The following is a 23,926-nucleotide window of genomic DNA, read 5'->3' on the forward strand; positions in this document are numbered from 1 at the left end:
TTATCATCACTGCTGCTGAATGATATCACAAAGAATGCAAGATTGAAAATAGCTTCATTTACTAATTTAAAGCAATACAATAGAGAGAGAGAGAGAGAATCATTCGTGTTGCATATATTTTCATAGCATTAATATGCGAGTTTTAGTATTGTTGGAAAGCAGATGTTTTCAAACTGGAAGTTAAGTGAACTCCGAAAACTACACTCTGAAAAAAATGAGTAGCACCAAATAAAAAATTGATTGTTACCGAGTTGAATCAAATACCGCAAAGGATACGTAAAATTCCCAAATTCATTGAGTTGGTTGAAAATAACATAACTAAACGAACAGTTTTTATGAAATTGGATTGAGTTTCAGCTAAATTATGACATGACATGTTTAATCGGTAAATCAAACTAAAACATTATTCAATTCAAGAAAAAAAAGGTTATTGATAATCTAAATTAGCAACAGTAAGAAATATTCAAATATCGTTGTGACTATATTAGTATTATATCAGGATAAGAATTCTATGTAAAAGTGATGCTACGGCGAAGAAAAACTCATGTAAATTTCCTTAAGAAATAAACGTATTTACGAAAAAAAACAGTAAGAACATAATAGTTGAGTCATAATTTGCTTTTTTTTTGTTGATGATGAACGTGAGTAAAATTTGCATATTGACAGAGACATGAACAATTTCATTCAAATCGTTGAATATTTGACTTGTGTGACAGCTGCTTATTCTCAAAACCAATAACTCAGCATCTGTTTTCGCAAATCAAGAAAAAAACTATTCAAAATCGTTATTCAAAAATCAAATTGTTAAAACAATCCAACTCGCTTCTCCACAAGCAGCTTAGGCAAGGATGTTGAAAATAAGTGACTGTCATCGATATCCATCGTCGCGGGGGAATTTTGCCGTGCCAAGCGCAACGCAATAAGTTGTTCTAGGAATAAATTTACCTGCTCGATAATTGATGCAAACAACCTACAGACCTCGTAAGCCAACCCACACACACACACACATACCACCCGTCCCCAGTACCCGGAGTGTCCATCCGAGGAGATGGGTTTACGATTCTATCGGAGGCTCGTCTGAAAGCGAGGAGAAAATTTCCAAAACAAACCAGCAGCTGACCGAGAGATGCTGCTGCGGCGATCGACCGATGATCGTGTTTACGAAAGGTAGAACAAGAGAGAGAAGTTGATAACTATAAGTTGTTCAGTTGGCTACAATGCTGATGCACGATGATGATAGTTGAAACCCGCTTGACTACCTGGGTTTGGGTGAGGCATGTCGGTCGTGCTGTTCGCTCGTAGCTGGTCGACCAGCTACGATACATATAAAATGTGCTTCGGACCCGATTGGCGATCAGTTCACTAGCAATCGTACAACGGTTCGGATCGGTTATTTACGGACAGAACAGAACACATCAATAGCTATTTGTTCATATTCTTAACAAGAACAATCAGAAAGATAAAGAAGAAAAAGTGAAAGGACAAAGTGTCGAATACACGATGATTTCGGAAATATTTAACACCGTACACAAGGCTCGCTTTAGCGGCATTAGAATTGTTCCAGTGAACGCTCCGTCCTTGTACCAGGAGTGCGTGAAAGTGTTTGTGGCCGAGGTAAATCGTACAAACAAAAATGGAAAACGCATTTCGGAGCTGCAATTCCTTCCGACGGCGGCGCTTGTAAACATCTTCGAGGAAATGTGCAAATATCCGACGCTGAGAACGTTTCTTCGTGAGGCGTTGTCGGACCCAGTGCTCTTCATGAGAATTTACACCGGGCACAACACCAATCAGCTAACCGTGGACCAGTGTCTGCGGGAGGCTAACCTAAGCGGAAAGCCGGTTCTACCGGATTTGGCCGCAAATTACTGTGATATGGCTCGTAAAGATCCACTGGAGGCTGGATCTCCGGCGTTTATGAGTCGCATTCTAGGCGCGCTGAAGTTGGGCACCTATCTGCACGAAGCCGGTTGGTCAAAGTCTAGCGTTGGCGTGCTAAACGTAGCAAAAGACATGATCTCATTGATTAGGAACAATCGATTCCATAAAAAGCTCGAACTGGATTGCATTCAGCAGTTGCTACGAGCGGAGGGAGGCTGCATGGCCTCAAAGGCCGACCAAACGTGTGATACGTTACTTTCATTGATCGCCAACGTTACAGACGTTAATATTCTAGTCAAGACGTACCTACAGGTGGCAAACCACCACTACCGCGCTCAGCGCTTCGATGAGTGCCATGAATGGGCACTTAAAACGATGAATCTCATCACCGACTCAACTCCGATCGAAGACATCATCGAGGTACTTCAGCTGGGTGCACTTTTTTGCTTCTCCAAGGAACGTTTCGACCTTGGCAGCATGCTAATCAGTCAGGCTATACAGCGAGCTCGTTCGCACTGCGGAAATCATCAGAGTCGCCTTTATGCGGATGTCCTCCAGACCTACGGCCAGTGTCTGCTGAAAATGGATGCCATTTCTGCTGCCGTCTCGACATTCATGGAACTGCTGGATGTAATTACCAAGCTGTACGGAAAGTTAACCCCTCACGTTCCAATCATCCAAGGATATCTGGCGTACGGCTTTTACATGCGGTCGCAGACTACCGGCCGTTTCGACATGGCCTTGGATCAGATTGATCAAGCAATCTCTTTGGCGAAACAACTGATTCCATCCAACGGGCAAGTCATTGATAATTTCGGTCAGATTCGTGCGTCGATCTTGAAGGGTCACGATAGTGTTGTAGCTGCAACCAAAGAACGAAAGCCGATGGGGCTAGGCAGTTATCAGAACTTTAGGTTTGCGGAGATTCGTGATAAATATTTCGAACTGAATGCTTCTTTCTAGAGTAGTGCCATTGATAAAATGAAATAATCGCTTATGTTAAGCTACACTATGCAAAATTAAATTGTTAAAGTTTAAGTAATTGTACAAATAATAAAGTGTGTTTAATAATCAGAACTTTTGTTTTTTTTGTTCTTCTTTGGCCTTTCTGATTGACTTATTAAAGCCGATTAGGATGCGAAAGACTGTTATGAAGGAACATCAAACAATGAAAGGGGATGTGGATGCAAATATGGAGAGCTTCGGCTCGATTATCGACTATCATGATTTCAACGAATAACAAGCAAAAGGAAGTCGTTACTCGGAAGAATGTGTGCGAGCTTTAATCCACTGAGTTAAGTTATTTTCATACTTTTCGTTTCGCAATCTTTCGAACACGAAGAATGTGATAACAATCAATGATTTGGCTAAGATTGAAAATGAATTGCTTACGTTTTTAATAAAGTTAGTCTTGGGTCAATGACTTTTGGTAAATCACGATGTTGTTAATACGTGGCCAGGTTAGTGCAGTTTAATCTTGGCGGATTATTTTCGGATTTGAAATAAAATGCAGTTGAATACAATAATTTGATATCTTAAGCAAACTGCGAAACTACTTCTATCTAGGAATGTACATATATTCGTAGTGAATTAAGCAAAATAAGGTGCATAGTAAGAGAGGAAAGGAATAAACTGAAACTTAATCCACCTAGGGTTGTAATGATGTCTTTCTCATTGCAATCATACTATCATATATAATAATGGAGAAGTTTTGATGTTGATTTAGAATTTCTTTCGTTTTTTTTGTGATGGTATAACATTTTAAATACACTGCACCCTATAATTCCGGAATCGGCAGTCGGATCCGGATAAAATTCAGGAATTCCGTATGGGACGATAGGACCATTCATTTGAACCTCAGTTTGTGAAAATCGGTTAAACCATCGCTGAGAAAGAGAGTGAGATCCATTTGGGAAAATATAACCACTATTTTCGGTGCCTTCGGAATTGGAAACTGGGAACCATAATAGCCGGAATGGAGTAGTTTTGAGGCCAGTTTAGAAAAATTTGTTTGTTTTGCCCATTTAAGTGATGGTATGAAAATTCCAACACATTTTACCGTATAAAGGACTATTCACACATATCCGGTCCGGTTCAGTGCCGGCACGACACCGTGCTCGGATGCTTATATTATTTCATTCGTTTTCTATGCGCGCATTCACACCTATCCAGCACCGTACCGTTTCAGTGCAGCTCGCCGTCAGTGTAGCGTCCGTCCGGCAAACACAAATTCGTCGTCACCGATGCCGGGACGGAAACAGAACAGAAGGGTTTCGACAAAAAAAGAACACTAACGCGCACTGAAGACACTTTCACTGAACCGTCACGGAACTGAAATGTGTGAATAGTCCTTAATTCCGAAACCGGAAGTCGGATTCAGATGTTTGGTATATAATCATAGAGCCTTTATGGACTATTCACACATTTCAGTTCCGTGACGGTGCCTGCAGTGCGCCGTCAGTGTTCTTTTTTTATCGGAACCCTTCCGTTCCGTTTCCGTGCTGTTTCCGTTCCGGCACAGCCAATGCAATGACATACCGACTTCAGTGAAAATAAAAAACAACGGTGAGGACGAATTTGAGTTTGCCGGACGGACGCTACACTGACGGCGAGCTGCACTGAAACGGCACGGTGCCGGATAGATGTGAATGCACGCATAAAAAACGAATGAAATAATATCAGTATCCGTGCACGGTGTCGTGCCGGTACTGAACCGGACCGAATATGTGTGAATAGTCCTTTAATTTAAATCTAAAAATTTGAAAACCGATTCAACCGTTTCTAAGAAATGGAGGTGATTTCCGGCTTGGAGTTCACAGTCACTTTTTTCTATACTTCCGGAATCTGGAACAAAGATCAGATATACCTGAAATCAAGGTATTTGGTTATCAACTAATCAAATCTGACAAATTCAAGAATTATATGGCTATTTGAATGTATTTGATTGAATTTTCCGTGTCATGTATAAAAACACGTCAATAAAATTAATGTTTTTTACCTATTATTTTGTAGTTCTGGATCCGGATGAAATTTGGTAGCATTATATGGGGTTGTAAGACCTTTCATTTTAACCTACGCTAGTGAAAATTGGTTGAGCGGTCTCTGAGTAAATTGATTGCACGTTTTTAACACAAGGATCAATAAGCCCCGAGACTAACAATGGAAACTACATTTTTTTTGCAATTTTTTTTTATTCATCAACATAATCCTTCTAGGGTGATACAATGGTTCCAACGTTTTTTTTTCGATAAACTGCTTTCTGAATCATCGACTTGTTGCTGTTTTTGTTCCATCGAAAGCAATCGCGGCACCCACTTGGAAAAAACCTTTTTCATGCTCAATTTTTCATGAAGGATAGTAAATACACTTCCACACTTCCATATGATATCTGTGTCATCTCAGCAATCTCACGGAGCTTCACTTTACGATCTTTCATTATAATTTTTGTCACTTCACTCACATTTTCCGGTGTAACGGCTTCCACAGGTCTATCCGAGCGTTCCGCGTCATTTGTGTCGGTACGACCACGTTTAAACTCGGCGAACCACGGACAAATCGTTGCTTTTGATGGACAAGAGTCCGGATAACATTTTCCAATCCATTGTTTCGCTTGCACGGTGTTTTGCCTTTCTCATATAGAAAGGTTATGCAATCACTGTGAAAACCGACTTTTGAACCGAGGCCCGGAAGGCCGAGTGTCATATACCATTCGACTCAGTTCGTCGAGTACGCAAAATGTCTGTGTGTGTATGTGTGTGTGTGTATGTGTGTGTGTGTATGTGTGTGTGTGTGTATGTGTGTATGTAACGTTTTTTTGCACTAACTTTTCTCGGAGATGGCTGAACCGATTTTCACAAACTTGGATTCAAATGAAAGGTCTTGTGGTCCCATACAAAATTCCTGAATATTATTTGGATCCGACTTCCGGTTCCGGAATTATGGGGTAAAATGTGCAAAAAAAAGATAATATGTGTTTTAACTTTTCTCATAGATGGCGCGACCGATTTTCACAAACTTAGGTTCAAATGAAAGGTCCTGTGGTCCCATGCGTTATTCCTGAATTTCATGCGGATCCGACTTCCGGATCCGGAAATATAGGGTAAAGTGTGTTAAAAATTGTACACCATCACTGAAAATCTAAAAAAATTTTCTAAATCGACCTCAAATCTTCTCCAATTTGATGGTTTTTATCAGTAGACGGTCAAACAAACCGATTTCGGTTATTCTTTTAAGAATCGAAGAAATTTTTTTTTGTCTTTCTCATATAGAAAGGTTATGCAATCACTGTGAAAACCGACGTTTGAACCGAGGCCCGGAGGGCCGAGTGTCATATACCATTCGACTCAGTTCGTCGAGTACGCAAAATGTCTGTGTGTGTGTTTGTGTGTATGTGTATGTGCGTATGTGTGTATGTAACGTTTTTGCCCTAACTTTATGGGGTAAAATGTGCAAAAAAATTAAAATGAAACTTTTCTCATAGATGGCGCGACCGATTTTCACAAACTTAGATTTAAATGAAAGGTCCTGTGGTCCCATGCGTAATTCCTGAATTTCATCAGGATCCGACTTCCGGATCCGGAAATATAGGGTAAAGTGTGTTAAAAATTTTATACCATCACTGAAAAGAGCGAAAAACCGCAAAAAGTTTTCTAAATGGACCTCAAATCTTTTCCAATTGATAGTTTTTATCAGTAGACGGTCAAACAAATCTATTTCGATTATTCTTTTAAGAATCGAAGCAAAATAATTTTGAAGAATACCACAGTATTATATATGATATTTTGATTGATATGAGAAAGGCATCATTACACCACTAGGTGGATTAAAACAGGTTTTTACCCATTAAAAAACAATGTTTCATCAAAACACGGAACTCGGTTTTTTCCATTTTTAAACAAACCACAAAACGACTTTACTCCAACCTCGATAACTCAGCTGTTTCTGGTCGGATCGACTTAAAATTTTGACCCGTTTCAAGCAAAGGTTAGTACTCTAGAAAGACGTGGTTACTGGTTTACTACGAGCGCCATCTCTGCTTTAGTCTCGGAACTTATTGATCCATGTGTTAGTTCATTTTGCACATTTTACTCCGTAACTCCCGAACCGGCAGTCGGATCCAGATGAAATTCAATAGCAACCTATGAGGCTACAAGGCCTTCGATTTAAATCTTAGTTAAAGAAAATCGAGAGCAATTTTTTCATTTTCTTTGTGCATTTTACCTCGTTACTCCCGAACCGGAAGTCCGTTCCAGGTAAAATTCAATAGCACCCTGTGTGACCATTCATTTGAAACTAAGTTTGTGAAAATCGGACCTGCCATATCTCTCTTTCCCTTTCCATTTGAATAGTCTCATAAAAACATTTATAAGATTTTATCCTCGGTCGTTAGTATTGTGAGCACATCAAACAACCTAATATCAGCTTTCAACCCAGTATTAGTTTTCGAAATCGAAAAAAATGCCCTTAAAAACACTGGGATTCGTCGGTTATCGCACATATGAGATTACATATATGCCGAATCGGGAATGTTATTCATAATCCTTGAAAATTTGATCAATAACCATAATATAGTTTTTTTTTAATAATATTTACTAATAGTTTATAACAATTCGTTGAACCATCTTCGAGATTTAGTCAATGAAAAATGTGCGGTTGATCGGTTACGTCACTTATACCATTATATCTCCAAAAAGGGAAGAGACAGCCAACTTTTAACTTAAAAAATGACTCATCAGTATTTCTTAAAACAAGCCTGAGCATACAGAATTCAATTTAGTCAACTCAGAGAAATGTGGAGAAGAAAAACTCATCCACAATTTAAAACTTCATCCACAATTTAACAGTAGCTGTCCAACGAGTTTAGGCTTGTTAAAACCGGCTCAGCATTGTCCGAGCAAATTGAACGGCAAGAAAACCACGCGTATTGTCGGTATTGTACAGCACTTATTCCGTTAAAGGGATGGGGGGAGGGGGGGGGGGGGGGGTTAGGTTCAAACACTTTTAAATAATCATTTATTATTTTCTTTTCAAGAATATTATGTGAAATTTTCAAGACTATTGAAACGAAACTTTGAAAGTTAAGGACCTTTATCTATAGCTATCACATTCTGCGACGAAGCAAGAGCTCGTCGCACAGGCCCAAGATTTCAACTTCGATTGACTTCAAAACTTGACAAAACATTCTTGAGATGTTTCATTATAATAAATTATAAAAGAAAAAATATGATTTTTTGAAAATGTTGGACCCTATAGGGTTCCTGAAGTAATTAATTGTTACCATTAATTTTATAGACAAAAAGCTTTAAACGAATTTTGCTCAAAAGCAAGTTTTGAAAGTTCGTGTCCACCGTCATTCAAAAACTACTGCACCAATTTTTTCAAATTTTGCACACATTTTCTACATGTAAAAAATCAGACCCCAACGTTTTCCTTTTCGGTATTTGTAACTTTGGGGAGGTTTAACAGCTTCAAAATGGCGGATTTTTTCGTGAAAGATCGTAGTTTTTACTTTAAACAACCACCAAAAATTAAAAAAAATTAAAAAAATCAAACAGAAACGTTGGGGTCTAGAAAAACTTCTTCTCTAACTATGCTGCGTTCATTTGTTCACTTCTGATTAGTCTGCGCTGAGATACAGTGGACACCGCAAATCATGATTTTTAAGAAGCGTCCTCAAAAATATCTCTTCACCAACTTATTTCTCAATATTTTTCCATGAAAAAATTTCCAAATGTTGTTCGAATGATGCTTTTCATCATGCAAAACATCCTGTTGTTTATACTCTTCTCTGACCACTTGTGCAGTTGTTTATTCGTTTTCATTAGTGTAATTCGAAATGCGTGGACTTTCAGCAGAACAACGTCGAAAAATTGTGTACAAATGGTGCACAGAACGCGGACTGTCATTGAGAAAGATAGCAAAAATGGAAGAAGTAAGTGAAACAGCCGTGCGAAATGCAATCAGGAAGTTCGGTGAGGATAACACCTTTGAGGATAAACCGAAAACGGGTCGAAAAAAGGTCCTGCTAACCCTCAGTTGGATAAACGTATACTGAAGGCGTTCGAGTAAAAGAAGGAGGTTTCAGTTCGGGATGTGGCCAAAAAAGTGGGTTCGAATCTTCGAACCTATAAAAGGCCGAGGGTTCGAAAGCTGTACAATACGATTGTTGCTGGAAATTTGAACTGCATAATCATGGACGACGAAACCTACGTGAAACTCGATTACAAATCCTTGCCGGGACCACAATATAATACGGTGCGAGAAGGGCAAGTGTTAAACCAGTCCGAGACATCGATTGAAGTCGAAAAATTTGGTAAGAAAGCTGTGGTCTGACAAGCAATTTGTAGCTGCGGTATGATTTCGAAACCCTTCATCACCACTGCTTCAATGAACAGCGAAATATACATCAAGGAATGTTTACAAAAACGACTTCTACCCATGAATCGAAGCCACAAGGATCCTGTTGTCCTCTGGCCAGATCTTGCTTCTTGCCACTACTCGAAATCAACTGTAGAATGGTATACTACCAAAAATGTCACTTTCGTCCCAAAAGACATGAATCCACCAAATTGTCCACAACTTCGACCAATTGAGGAATTTTCGGCATTAACATGTCTCGGCAGCCGAAACCATTCAACAGTTCGAAAAAGATTAGAAAAAAGTGTCAAAACTTGTCGCCAAGAAGTCTGTTCGGAATTTAATGAGGAACGTTCGCAAGAAGGTGCGCCAGCTAGTCAACAATGTCTAAGTAGCAAATGTTGAGAATAATATTCTGTTGTTGTAGTCTAATATTATCAGTATATCGAATAAAATTTGAATAACACTTGTAAATTATTTACAGCGAAATCAAAGTGCGTCCCTACTTTCTGGGACAGTCTTTAATAAAACATTTAAAGAATATGTTTTCCATTTTTGCAAGTCAATCTAAGCAGAACTCTCCGCAGTATGAGATAGGCCCACAGCTTTCAGAGTTTTGCTCTGATAGGCTTGAAAATTTGACAAAATATTCTCGAAATGTTTGACTATAAGAAAATACAAAGTGTTAGAAGTGTTTTTATAAAGTTTTAGACTCTATCCTCCCCTTAAATATCCGAAACCAGAACTTCGAACTTGATCAATAGTCCCATATTTGCTTTCAAACGTGCCTAAGCTTGTTGAATAGGCTCAGTCATTTCCGAGAAAATCGAGCTGTATTTTTTTTTTAAATTGCACATACACAGACATTTTCCCGACTCGTCAAGCTGAGTCGAATGATATGTAACAGTAGGGGTTTCTAGAGCTCCGATAAATTCCAGTAATTCTATTACCTTTCTGTAGAGAAATGCAAAAAACGTTCAAATCGCTTACTACTTTTCCTAGTAGCAATTTTAGTATTAAAACAAACTTTTATAATCTCTCGATCCCCGTCCCTGTCCACCATCTTCATTGGAACTAACAAGATCTTTTTTTGTCACTAACTTTTTCGTTCCCCCTTCCCTGTCTCTTCACCATCTCGATGGTAACTAATTAGATCTTTATCGTTTTCAGACATTTTGTTCCCACATCCCCTTTTTACCCCGTTTCCACAATATTTACTTATTTTCATTCTCTTCCGTAATATCACCATCATCGTCCACGGAAGACCGCTCCAGTCGAAAACCAGCATGCGGGCCACCCGCCGGGCCTTCGTAGCCTGGGGGTGTTTCCCGCGAACCCACACGGACCGAAGGATGCGGCCAACATGGATATTCACCAACGCCATATGGAAGACCCTCATGCAATATTCAATTCACCGGCCACTGCCGATCGCCAGCTGGAAGCTGAATTCTCGAGAATCCGCTACCCCGATACTACTAATAATGATACTATTCTAGTTTTAAGCTAGTCGTAATTAAGATTAGTAAATACCCTTGGCATCTTAGAGCTTAAGCAGTGTGCCTTAAAATTATATTATAATATTGAATAAAAAAAAACTTTTATAAGTTCGAAAGTCTATGTCTAAAATTAGTATTACATCTGCAAACTCTACAGTAACCGACTAAACACCCTTATAAGACCATGCGGTATGGCTTATAAATCATAAATTTGTGTGAATTTGAGATAAATCTCTTAAGCAATGCTGTAAAACTGTTATATGATGTTTTCAAACCCGCTTCAACATTGACAATAAATGAATTAGGTTAAATGAAACTCCATAATAAAGAAACTGTCGTTCTAAGTACAGCTCAAACTCAGAAACAAAAATATAATTTCACATTTTTGTAAAACATATTTGATGCGATATGTGTGTCCCACAGTTTTGAAAAAGATGTTTGTGTGCACTAAATAATATTAATTTAACGTTAAATTTTTCGGATTGATTCCTCTAAAATTTTGAAAAAAGCTCAACATGGACGTATTGGTAAAAAGTCGAATTACATGAGATTCAGCGTAATTCATGTAATTCGACTTTTTACCAATACGTCCATGTTGAGCTTTTTTCAAAATTTTAGAGGAATCAATCCGAAAAATTTAACGTTAAATTAATATTATTTAGTGCACACAAACATCTTTTTCAAAACTGTGGGACACACATATCGCATCAAATATGTTTTACAAAAATGTGAAATTATATTTTTGTTTCTGAGTTTGAGCTGTACTTAGAACGACAGTTTCTTTATTATGGAGTTTCAGCGAAAATCTGCCTAAATTCTAAAAATTAATTTCAATGATTTATCACCATTTTGGTATCAATCAACTATGCTACATACAGCATGTGAAAGTGGAACTTCAATTTCATCCATATTTTTTGTTTAAGTATGTGACTCCACAATTTTGAGCTAGTACCGTATGCGTGGTAATGTTTACATCAATAAACAATGTAAAAATATCAAAAATTCCTAAAAGTTTCGGTTTATTTTTTTTAATTCGATTGGGGAAGTTGTTTTTCAGAGTCTTGAACTATGATAATCATTGATCGAGTTTCACCTTGCTGCAATAACAGCTTCTAATCTTGTGCCCTGGATCAATTTGTCTTTTGGTGCGGGTCGATGTTGTTCTGAGGCTTGATGTACTCGGGTTGCGTTTGAAACATGCCTTAACCTTTATGACGCGTCATACTGAGTAATCCTATCTGCAATCACCACTGCGAGGCGATTCGAAGTGTGGCACGGAACCCCATCTTGTTGAAATATATGTTGACATTTGGCTTCGGAAAAATATATTTACTTAAAATCCCGATACACTCCTTCGTGTTCACCTTCGCGCCTTCTGGAATATACGCCGGGTCCAGTTTTTGCCATCTGAAGCAATCAAAAAACCATTAGCTTAGGTGAGATCTGCTGCCTCTGTTAGATAGATTTACTTTAAGGGTAAAATAAAAATTGGTAGAAACATTCACTTCGCGAGTTTTCGCGTCTCTAGAACAATAGTAATGCACAATTTTCGAAGTATTGTTTGTGTTTTTAGAGACAAAACAAAGCAATATGGTCGTATGAATAAAATGTAGTAAAGACTGTTGTTTGTAGTATCTTCTCAAAAACAAAGTCCACAGAGTATAACGCGGGTTGGCATGAATGAAAAAAAAAACAAGTTCGAACATGTAGTTAATGCTACTTTCGAATTTGGGCATTTACTGCGTGCAGTGTCGCCACGGATCCGGAAAAGCTGGAATAAGCATGCACAAAGCAAGAAACGTACTTATCGCTGCAAAAATGTCACTTTGTTCAATTTGTCTGCTTCACTTTATCAGCCAAAAAACTCGAGTAGCTACCTGTAAAGCTGTAAAGCAAATTGTAGTAAACATTACAGTATGTTCGAAAGTTGTTGTGTAGTAAAGTCTCTGCTTTGGACAGGAACGTGATCCACATGTAGCATTTACCACCAAAATTCAAGGTTGCTACATTTTATCACAATTCTTTGATTGAAAGTCGAGTAGTCGGAAAAATAACATGGCGACCATACCAATGAGATGACTATTGGTACAATAAACATTTATAAATTAAATTAAGATTAAATTAAGAGGTATATTGAACACAGGTTCAAAGCTTACTGTACTTTTTACCTTTTTGCCTTTCTCATATATTATATATATATAAAAAATAGGTATAGAATTCGCTCAAACTTTCGAAAAATTTTCCGAGGCCCGGAGGGCCGAATGCCATATACCAATCGATTCAGCTCGACGAACTGAGCAAATGTCTGTGTGTGTGTGTGTGTGTGTGTGTGTGTGTGTGTGTGTGTGTGTGTGTGTGTCTGTATGTGTGTTGTCAACTAAGAGGTCGAGATCTCAGAGATGGCTGGACCGATTTTGATCAAACTAGTCGCAAATGAAAGGTCTCCCCGTCACCCAGAACGCTATTGAATGGTTTTGAGATCGGATGTTTACTTTTTGAGTTATACGAAGTTTTATGTCAAAATTTTCAGTTTTTTGACAGTATCTGTCACAATTGACCTTGAAAACAGAATATGTTTTCAGACTTAGATTCCGCACGCTAATAGCTATCCAACAAGCCATAGATTGTTAAAATCCGTCCATTTTTAACGGAGATATCGAATTTTTTGTGTAAGCGACTTTTCCCCCATATTCCAGCAGTAGAAGTTCTGAGCGCTGTATGGCAAAGAAAGGCTTGGGAGCAACGTAAAACACGATTTTTTATACTGTTACATACAATAGTTTCTAAGTACCAAAAAGACTGTGAACAGCATTATTTTTCATGACATTTTTCCTCGGACCAATTTTAGCATGGTTCGTTTTTGGCAACATAATCGTTCGAATATGACATATAGGAAAGATGGCAGTACTTCCGAATTCTGAACAATTTCATAATTATATTGCTTTAAACTGCTTACAGCAATAAATGCTGGAATAACAAAACACCCATAAACCATTTAAATCAGTTCGTCGAGATCAGCAAATGCGTATGTGACAAATAATTTCACTCAATTTTTTACCTTATTTTCGAAGATGACTCAACCGTTTTCTACAAACTCAGATTCATATGAAAATTCGTATGCACCTAAACAAGGTTCCTGAATTATGTTTGGATCCGACTTCTGGTTCCGGAACTACAGGATGATATGTGAAACGAAATTAAAATTGTGTAACTTATTTTCCTCGTAGATGGCTGAATCGATCTAAGATTCAAATGATATCTAAGAATCATCTAAGATTTGCTGATTTGAATAGTCGACAACCAAATAAACTTATTTCAGTTTTAGTGGTATTCAGTTTTCGATTCGGAAGGCACCCAACAATTTAACTCGTACTACGATTTCTCAAAGATGTCTGATTTTTAAACATATTGAAACAAATGTACACTAATCAGGTGAATTTGTCTGACTTCGGCTACACCGATTTTCGAATTCCGGCTCCAGTATCGAATCGTTTCTCAAAGCTCAATCGTTTTCTCAAATAAAGCCAAATCGAATTTCAGAAAAAAATTCAAATTAAAATAAACTTATAGTCCCACACAAAATTAATTAATTTTTTTCAATGCTGACTTCCGATTCTGGAATTACAGGAGGATGAATTTTTAAAATTCAAACCGATATAGAAGATGATAATCCCGAAAAGCTTGAAAGTTGGACTCAAATCTATTGCAATTTATTCGTCATATGGCCATACGAATCGGTTTGGTTTTTGCTGGTTCCTGAATACCGGCTCTTGAAGTACCTTAAATTACCGTAAATTCTAAAGTGGAACTCACTTCGACATATCATAAAAAGTTTAATCGATTGTAACCTTTTTAGATAGAGTAATGAGTGATTAAAATGTCAAATTGCAGCTTAAAACGACGGTCATTAAAATAATGTCATGAAAACCGAAGAATATTCATGAAAAAAACACATGCGGATTGATAAAAAAAGGTATCATCTCACTGATAGGTGGATTAAGCACGTTTTTAAAATAAAATAAAAACAATTTCAGAATCTATGTAGTCTTTTAGTTATTTACTGAAACCAAGAAAAACTTTAAAGTGGAGATTAATATCGATTTATTTTTCGTTTAATTTTTCTTCTGCAGCCATCCAGAAAAACATAAGTTACGAATGTCCAGAGCTTCCTCCGCGAATGAGACTAAAGAACCTTCAATTATTTTTCTTTTGTTTGCGCGACAATGGATTACAAGCGATTTTGCTTGAATGACAGAACCAAAAGGACAAGCAAAATCGCCAGCAAAATCCAGTCATGCAAATGTTGTCATGAACGCTTCATAGATAATAAGCAATTTGCAACGGAATCCAATTGTTCCACACAGCGATAGCAGGTCCGTCGCGAGTGAATGAAATTAAACTTTGTAATTAAATGAAATTCCATTAAACACCCCAAAATTACGGCGAAGACATGTTTTGCTTTTGTTCCATCACGTTATTAGGGTGGACGACATTTGTTTGCATCTTTATCATCAGCGTGGTCGTACTCTTTCTGGCGATTTTGCGTAAATAGGGGTTGATGGGGTAGAATACATCTCCTGATTTATTTGATAATTTTTAATGAAACTGAAAGTTTATCACGACGAGATATAGTTATAAAATTTTAGTAAGCAAAAACCTGTTTTAATCCACCTAGTGGTGTAATGATGCCTTTCTCATATTACTCATAACATCATAAATATTACTGTAGAATTCGCAAAAACAACTATTCAGAAAAGTTTGTTCGAACTTTGTCTAACAAACTCTACAAATTCTGTTTACCTTGTAGTTCCAGAACCGGAAGTAGTATCTGCAACAAATTTAGGAATTCCGTATGAAACTGTAAGACTTTTCCTTTGAACCTATAAGTTTGTGAAAATCGATTTGGCCATCTTGAAGTAAAGTGAGTGAGATCCTGATCACTATTTCCAATTCGTCCGAAACCTGATTCAGATGACCGGAATAGCCGATTATTATTATTTACATCACAACACCACCGATATTAGTGCACTACCGGCTGTGAAAATTGCATATTTTTTTCAAATAAATTTGACGTTTTTTTATTCTTTCGGTCGCACTTATCACACGCCAGTAGCAGACATCCGTAACCGTTTCGATTTCTTCATAGCGTGTACGAAATTGAACAAAGCACGCATCGTTAGTTCTGTGTTTTCTTTTTCCTTCGGTATTGTACATATTGTCTTTCTATATGGCGATTTGAAACTTTGACACTCATCGTCCTGTAACCGGATCCGGATGAAATTTCACAGTAGCTTTAAAGACAATGTGAGTTCTAGTTCGAATTAGGATTTGTGAAAATCGGTTCAAGCATCGCTTAGAAATCAAGCTAAGTTTTATTTTTGGAATTTTTCTTCACTACTTTCGGTGCTTCCGGAACAGGAAAAAGGGGAACCAGTAGTTCCGAATTACGTTTTTATGCCTAGAACTAGAAGAAATTATGAGAAAGTTTTATGGAATTTGTACGTGTTTTTGACCACCGTTCGTAAAAAAATACTCTTGAAATTGGTAATTTTCCACTTATCACGATTTATTTCCGGAACCGGGAGTCAGATCAAGATAAAATATTCTAAATTTTTTTAGGAAATTATAAGACCTTTCTTTTGAATCTAAGTTTGTGGAAATCGGTTGAGCCGTTTTCGAGAAAAAAAATCTCTAATTTTCACATATTACGATGTATCTACGGAACCGGAAGTCGGATCTGAATAAAATTCAATAGCAGGCTATGGGACCATTCATTTGAATTTAAGTTTGTGGAAATCGGTTTAGCCATCTTCGAGAAAAGTGAGTGCATATTTTTGTTACATACATACACACATACACACACAGACATTTGCTCGGTTCGTCGAGCTGAATCGATTGGTATATAACATTCGGACCTTAAGTCGGTTTTAACAGTGATTGCATAGCCTTTCTATATGAGAAAGGCAAAACAACTATGTCTCAATCATATTAGAATTTTAAAGTTTTTATTTGAAAAAAATGCCTAATTCGTGAATTTCGCTAAAAAACCCGAGTTGTTTAAAATTTCTTGAAAAATCAATTCGTATGCTAACTTTTCTATGATGTTGTTTTTCAACCAATTTTCGATTGAAGTGGTAAAAATTCAGAACACCATGTCGTTTCAAATTCAGTAATTTCTTCGATGTACGAACATTTTATTAGCTATATTCATGATCCGCTCCGAACCAGTACACACCGTCAAACAACATTTAAAATACTTTAAAAGGCGAAATTATCAATCAATTTGTTTTTGTGAGTTTCGCCCTTCATGTTCGACGCCAACAAAGAGGACATACTTTAATTGCTAGAAAAGAAGTGTGAAACTATTTCTTTTGCGTAATTTCGGATGTTGCCTAAAATTTTCATCAATAGAAGTATTTTATGCGACTATCTAATTACACGCAGATTTTTTTTAACCGCGAAAAGCATACAATTTCTCGAAAATACAGGAAAGCGTAACTTCATTATTCAGCTAAAAAATCGAAAAATGACAAAACTCTTGTTTCGTTGATTCGTTTATTAGAAATAGTTGGAAAGAGGAATTTCAATAAGCTTTTAAGATAAACCAACAATTCATCGACTCGTCCAACATTGATTGGAAACTATACGATAATTCCCAAACAATCGAAATCCAATTCAAATCATTTATTGATGTTTTTCTCCATTTGCTGTTCACGTTAGTTTCGCTTTTCTTTGAAAAACAATTTGAAATCCACAACATATGGATTGATTTGTCGACCAAACATGGACTAGTAATCGAAGTTTTTTTACTGAAAAGTTTATGGATAATGGGGAGAACAAAATATGCTGTTTCTGGTTGTTCCAGTTTCAAGTTTAGTGCATCTTCATGGTCATTTTTTTTTCGTATAAATATAACAGATACTTTATATTACGACTAAAAAGTTAAAATGGCTGATTTTTGCTATTAAGACAAATCTGCGGGTATTTGCTTCTTCTCAATTATTGTTTCCGATAGTATTGTTGGTATTACTAAGATTGAGAATTTGTCTGAAAATCTCACATTTTTAGTCGCTGCGGTACGAGGTAAGGCCATCATCATTATTATACATTAGGTACACTGGAACCTCCATTTACGAACTAAACGGAGCTTCGCAAATCGATTCATTTCGTATAAAAGGTTTACGTTATTTTGAATCTACTTATTAAAAGTTTGTGCAGTGAATGTTTTGAAACCATATGAATTTTTTCGGATTCGATTTGATGAGTAGGAACCGGGAAACAATGTTTGGGGTATACCCGTGCATTGATATTCCGTGAAAACCGTGAAGTATTTTCGAAACAGATTTCATGTTTAAGGTCGATCTGAAATCTGAAAATGCAACCTCCGGTTTATTGGCTTGAAAATACTTTCAACATGTGTATTTTAGAAACGGATTTGGCATGTAGGTACAAACAAAACGAACAGACTTATAAAGACACTGATGAAGCACGCAAAAAGCGTTTCGTAATACCGGTAGATGGTCGTTAACTATTACGTATCATTTGGTATCATAACGAAATAGTTTTTTCATAGTGGAATCCAAAAGAACCTATAATTTCTTTTTTTAGGACGGTTTAGTTTCAGTTCACTAACCGCTCAAAAAACAAATTTTGAAACAAAACGATGTTTAAGGTCGATCTGAAATCCAAGATGGCGGCTCCGGCTTAACATTATTTTTCGGCTCCTACTAATTAAATCCGTTCCGAGAATGCCCATATTGTACTCATACTGTAAGGAAGTCACTATATTGAATTTCGGAAGAAAGTCGAGTATTGTTTTCTGATATATAATCAACATATTCGTTTCGAAAATAATCATATTGTAAGAGTTTTCAAGCAATATCAATAATCCAGAAGTCGCCATCTTAGTTTTCGAAACGACTTCAAACATCGTTTTACGGTACGTACACATGAAATCCGTTCTGAAAACATCCATATTTCAAGGATTTTCAATAAATATCAATAAACCGCAAGTTGTCATTTTGGATTTCGGAACGACCACGAACTTTGTTTTCGGAATCTATTCTTTAAATCCGTTCCAAAAAATACCCATATTCCATGGAATATCAATTGCCTGGAAATCGTTTTTATTGTATGCAAAAACCATTTTTCTGCGAAGTTCACACTTAAATTGGATTACCGACCTCAGCTGTTCAAATCTCGGCAGGTTATATTTTCAGTTAAAATAACGTTTTAACTGTCAACAAATGTTCATTTGTGCTCATATATCAGCAGAATGAAAATAGTCGGTAGTTCGGCTGTTCAAAACGCATCAAAAGAGGCAAGAATTACCGAACGAAATTAAGCAAAAAACCCTTCTTAATCCACCTAGTGGTGTGATAATGACTTTCTCTTTCTTCAAAGCAGTCTCATGAATTTTCTATCAATTTATTTGTTTCGTCAAGCAAATGTAGACTACATATGAATGGTTTACAATGTTTACTTAGATACTACGCATTATTTCTTCGACTAAGCTGGAATTTCATTTCATTTTTGGACATACCAAGGTCAAGATGTTCGCAATATTGATTGTAGTGGCGTATTATTCGATTGATTGGGCTATATTTTGCATAATTTGTCCGAGTGTTTCTGTCTAAAAATAATTTCCTGGTTCGTAATTGACGGCTAGGTGTAAAAAATTTAATTGCGATAATAAAGAAGGTGATTGAATGCGTTGAGAAATAATGTCGCTGATAAAATAAAGCATTGCAAGGTTGAGGCGTTCTTTAAGTGTTTGAATATTGATGAGCATGCAGCGTGCTTCATATGGTGGTAAAGAAAATGCTGTCCAGTTTAATTTACGAAGTGCATATAAAAGAAATTGTTTTTGAATAGATTCGATGCGTTCGTGAATAATATTGTATGGATTCCATACTAGGCTGCAATATTCCAAAATAGGTCTGACATATGTACTGTATAATATTTTAATTGTGTATGGGTCCTGAAAGTTATGACTGAATGGTTTAATAAAGCCCAGCATGCTATTTGCTTTATTGATTATGGTATTGTAGTGTTCCACAAAAGTGAGCTTGGAGTCTAAGATTACGCCTAAATCTCGTACAATTTTTCATTTTTCTACAAGTTGATTTCCTAGATGTATGTTTATAGATATAGTTTCATTTTTTCTACTGAAAGTGATTGAGTTACATTTTTGTACATTGAGTTGGAGTAGACTTTTGCAACACCAAATGTGGAATAGATTGATTTCGTTCTGGAATATTACAGTGTCGTTGATATTTTTAATTTCCATGAAAAGTTTCATGTCGTCTGCATATATAAACACTTTCAGATTTTTGAGTATGAAGGAAATGTCGTTTATATGTAAAATGAAAAGGAGAGGCCCTAAGTGAGAACCCTGCGGTACGCCAGAAGTTACATAAATTGGTTCAGACAGTATGTTTTGGAAGCGGACTACCTGTACACGATTCGTTAAGTATGATTTGAGCCATTCCAGAAGGCTATGTTCTATACCATATTTTTGTAGTTTGTGTAGAAGTAATGGTATGTCAATACGGTAGAAAGTTTTGCTAAAGTCAGTGTAAAGAGTTTCTACGTAGTTGCAGCATCCATTGCATTCAGAGTGAATGTCATGAATTCTAAGAGATTTGTTGTAGTTGAACGGCCTTTAAAAAAGCCATGTTGTTTGTTTGTTATTACATTTTTAAGTTGATGAAAAAGCTTTTCGTTTACATTTTTTTCAAATAATTTTGGAATGCATGAGATAATGGCTATTCCACGGTTGTTCCGAATGTTAGATATTGCACCAGATTTAAATATTGGTACAAGGAAGGAAGATTTCCATGTAGTGGTAGTGTAAGTTCTTCTGTCTGGTCCAGGCCCTTTTGAGGCGTCTAAGTGATTTTATGAAATAAATAATAACCGCTTGGCATTTACGCTGCCTTTTTTTTCGAGGTGCTTAAACTTTTGAGCACTAGAGCTTTACGAAAATAGAGGTGATCCCAAAATTTTGGCACCCTCATATATTTTGTCTGTTACGTCACTTATACCATTATATCTCTGGAACCAAAAGTCGCAGCAATTTGGTCTTCGAACTTGATCAATGGTCCGATAGTAGATTTCATTTGAGCCTAAGTTTGTTAAAATCGGTTCAGCCATCTCCGAGAATCTTGCGCGGTAAAAAAAACAACACGTTTTGTCAGTTACGTCATTTCTACCATCATATCTCCGGAACCAAAAGTCACAGCCATTTGATCTTCGAACTTGATCAATGGCCCGACAGTAGCTTTCAAACGAGCCTAAGTTTGTTAAAATCGGTTCAGCCATCTCTGAGAAAATTGAGCGTTAAAAATATCTTCGAAAAGTGCACACACATACACACACAGACATTTTCTGATCTCGTCGAGCTGAGTCGAATGGTATATAACACTATGGGTCTCCGAGGCTCCGTTCGAAAGTCGGTTTTCCAACAATTGTAATACCTTTCTATAGAGAAAGGCAAAAAGTTTACGTTATTTGGGATTTGGTTCGTGAAAAAAGTTTACGTTTTTTGGAATTTGGTTCGTAGAAAGAGTTACGTAAAAAGAGGTATCGTAAAAAAGTGTTCGTAAATGGAGGTTTGGATGTATTGTTAGAACACACCAAAAGAGCAAGAAAACCTTTCTAAGTGACTTGACAGTTACACACGCGAGCAAATTTATACCACTTAAATATAGAAACAGAATTGCAGTAATTCTACAACAGATTATGAAAAGATTTTTTTGGTTATGATTCGCATTCTTTGTATGCAATATTCTATTTTGTAGGACAAAAAAAAAACAGAACACTTAATTATAGAAATGTTCTCACCTCTATTTAGACATCTTGCTGAGATGTTTTTGACGTTTTAATTTACGGTGCACGTTGAATGCAATTTAGCGAACATTTTCGAAATAGTTTGAATAGTTATTGACACGAGAGGGGGTGACTGTTATTACTTTTTCGAACTGTATGGGATTCGTAAGGTATATATTATATTATGTTTCCTATTATATGCCTCTACGTTCATATGCATGTGATGTCGTGTAATATGAAATATAAGTTTTCATATTTTCCAATATCGAGTGTATTGCCTTGCATATATTTTGTAGCAAATTTTTCAAGACTTTGAAAAAATAAGACCCCTTACACATTTCTATTTACAGTTTACAGTACTGCAGGCATTTGTTTGTAGTTATGCGAAAGAATAGTGGTTTAGCTTAGTCGTGTTTGAAACACTGTTTAGCTTCGAAATAGCTACATTTTTAGTGGGTGTGCTTTATCCACACTTCCCCTACTGACATCGAATAAACTAATGTAACTGGCGAGAGACCGTCAAATTGAGTTAATAACAAACGTGACATTTCAACCGAAGACTGGAAAACAAATTTGACTAACCGAGAATGATGGTCAGATGATACAATTTTCTTCGAGATTTCACTGTGGGTTTTGTATTAGCTGTCTCGCGGTTGCCACTGACGGGTGAGAACTCAACCGAACACCTTTCGAATGTAATGTTAAGGTATAACTACTACTTAACATTATAAGTAGGATTTTTTTTCTAGAATACATTTTAGTCATTTCAGTTGTAAAAAAAAACCGTTGTTGATGTTCTACAGATCACGCACAAATTTTATTATACGTTAAATCTAATTAACAATCGGCAAAAACCATAAAAAAGCTGGTTTACCTCACCGACCGAAAAGCCGACTATAGTCTCTTCAAGCAGCCCTTTATTGCACAACATTCTCCAAAAACTGATCCTAGCTGGTCGTGAAATATTAGGAAATCAAAAGTTGAGTAACAGTTGCCTATTTACGTATCGGTTTGGCTTGTTCTGATTTGGTCAGTCACTCATTTTAATCGGTTTAATCGTTTCCACACAGAAGCATTCATTATCTTGTCGGTTATCCTGGAAATGTGTCACTCTTCGTGAAGCGTACGTAGGCTCTCTACCACACTTTCCTGTCACGCTTAATCGATTCAATTGTATCAAATTAAACCATTTCCATTGCAAATTGATGGTTCCTTGCACGAGTGGTGTATCTTTCGGATATCGCAGTGAGCACAGGACACTGGTTCCGGTTCTAGGAAATGGAACGCTTTAAGCTCTCTGCAGTTTTCAATAAATATTAAGGAACAGATTATGATTTGTAATATACTAGATTTCAAGTTGCCTACATTTTTCGCCTTTGAAACTTTTCTGGGTGTCGAATTCGTCTCTTGACTTATCTGATTGGAATTAAATTGGTTGAAAATTGTTGAAATTTCGTTATGGGGCCAACACTGGTGTGCTCTACACTATTGCATACAATTTCATCAGAGCCATTGCGCTTTTCGAATATCCATCCTAGTTCTTTCATGCCTGACCCTATTTTGAAACCATCACTTATTCCGGTTATTATCAATTAACGGATGAAAAAGTACCGAAATCAGCAAGTCATATCTATCTACTGCACCACATCCGCATCCTTTCCATGTTCGATTCGCGCGTTTACGATTTATCCGATCGCAGGAATAAACGGTATTTATCCGATTACTGTTGTCATGTTTACCTGCACACATCGTGATGTGAGAGCATACAGTGAAATTAATTGAGCGTAAAGCGGCAGGCAACCGTAGCATATTTTCGCCTATTAAAAACTTGCGGCTGCCCGGTAATGTAAAGCCGGAAATCCATCCGCATTCGGATAGATTACACACACGGCAGGCTGAATATTTGTGCCCTACCTATAACAAACACTGTTGTTACGTAAAAATTATGAAGTCGCAAAACAATGATTTCAGACCACTTTAAAATTGCATCAGATTGTTTGCCACGCAGCCTATCAGCCTCTGATCTCTGGACCGCGGAACTCGCTCCCGGTTCCCGTAACGTCATCCCGTCTCTACTGCGACGTGGGTTGAGGTTGGAAGTTGAAACCGCCGTTGCCTCGTTCGTTGCAATGCCAATCCGTAGCGATTTAATTTATTTATATCGCTCCGGTAACTTTCGTTAACCATTAAAGGCAGTTTTCCAGCTTGTTGAAGCTATAGAGCCGGTATAACGAAGTCAGACATTCACGGTAACGTGATCGGGTCGGAACGCCGCAGTGCAAAACTTGAAATGAGTCAGTACATTTCATCTATAGGATTCTGCTGCACTCGATGGCGATTTGGGTGCTAAGGTCGGTCACACA

At 37.0% G+C, this 23,926-nt stretch overlaps 2 protein-coding genes across 5 annotated transcripts in view; one reads left to right on the forward strand and one right to left on the reverse strand.

The window, feature by feature from the left end:
- Positions 1–23,926, reverse strand: part of LOC131436812 (Ig-like and fibronectin type-III domain-containing protein 1) — a 380,038-nt gene that overhangs the window by 92,043 nt on the left and 264,069 nt on the right. The window lies entirely within an intron of this gene.
- On the forward strand, positions 1,342–2,958 carry LOC131436814 (uncharacterized). Its single transcript, XM_058605743.1, has one exon. The coding sequence runs from the start codon at positions 1,501–1,503 to the stop codon at positions 2,842–2,844; it is 1,344 nt and encodes a 447-aa protein (XP_058461726.1). The 5' UTR covers positions 1,342–1,500; the 3' UTR covers positions 2,845–2,958.

Source organism: Malaya genurostris, chromosome 3 (assembly GCF_030247185.1).
Source record: "Malaya genurostris strain Urasoe2022 chromosome 3, Malgen_1.1, whole genome shotgun sequence".
Taxonomy (NCBI): Eukaryota; Metazoa; Arthropoda; class Insecta; order Diptera; family Culicidae; genus Malaya; species Malaya genurostris.

Bases quoted from the DNA above. Each gene is read 5' to 3' on its own strand.
- LOC131436814 (XM_058605743.1), top strand. From the start codon at position 1,501: ATGATTTCGGAAATATTTAACACCGTACACAAGGCTCGCTTTAGCGGC.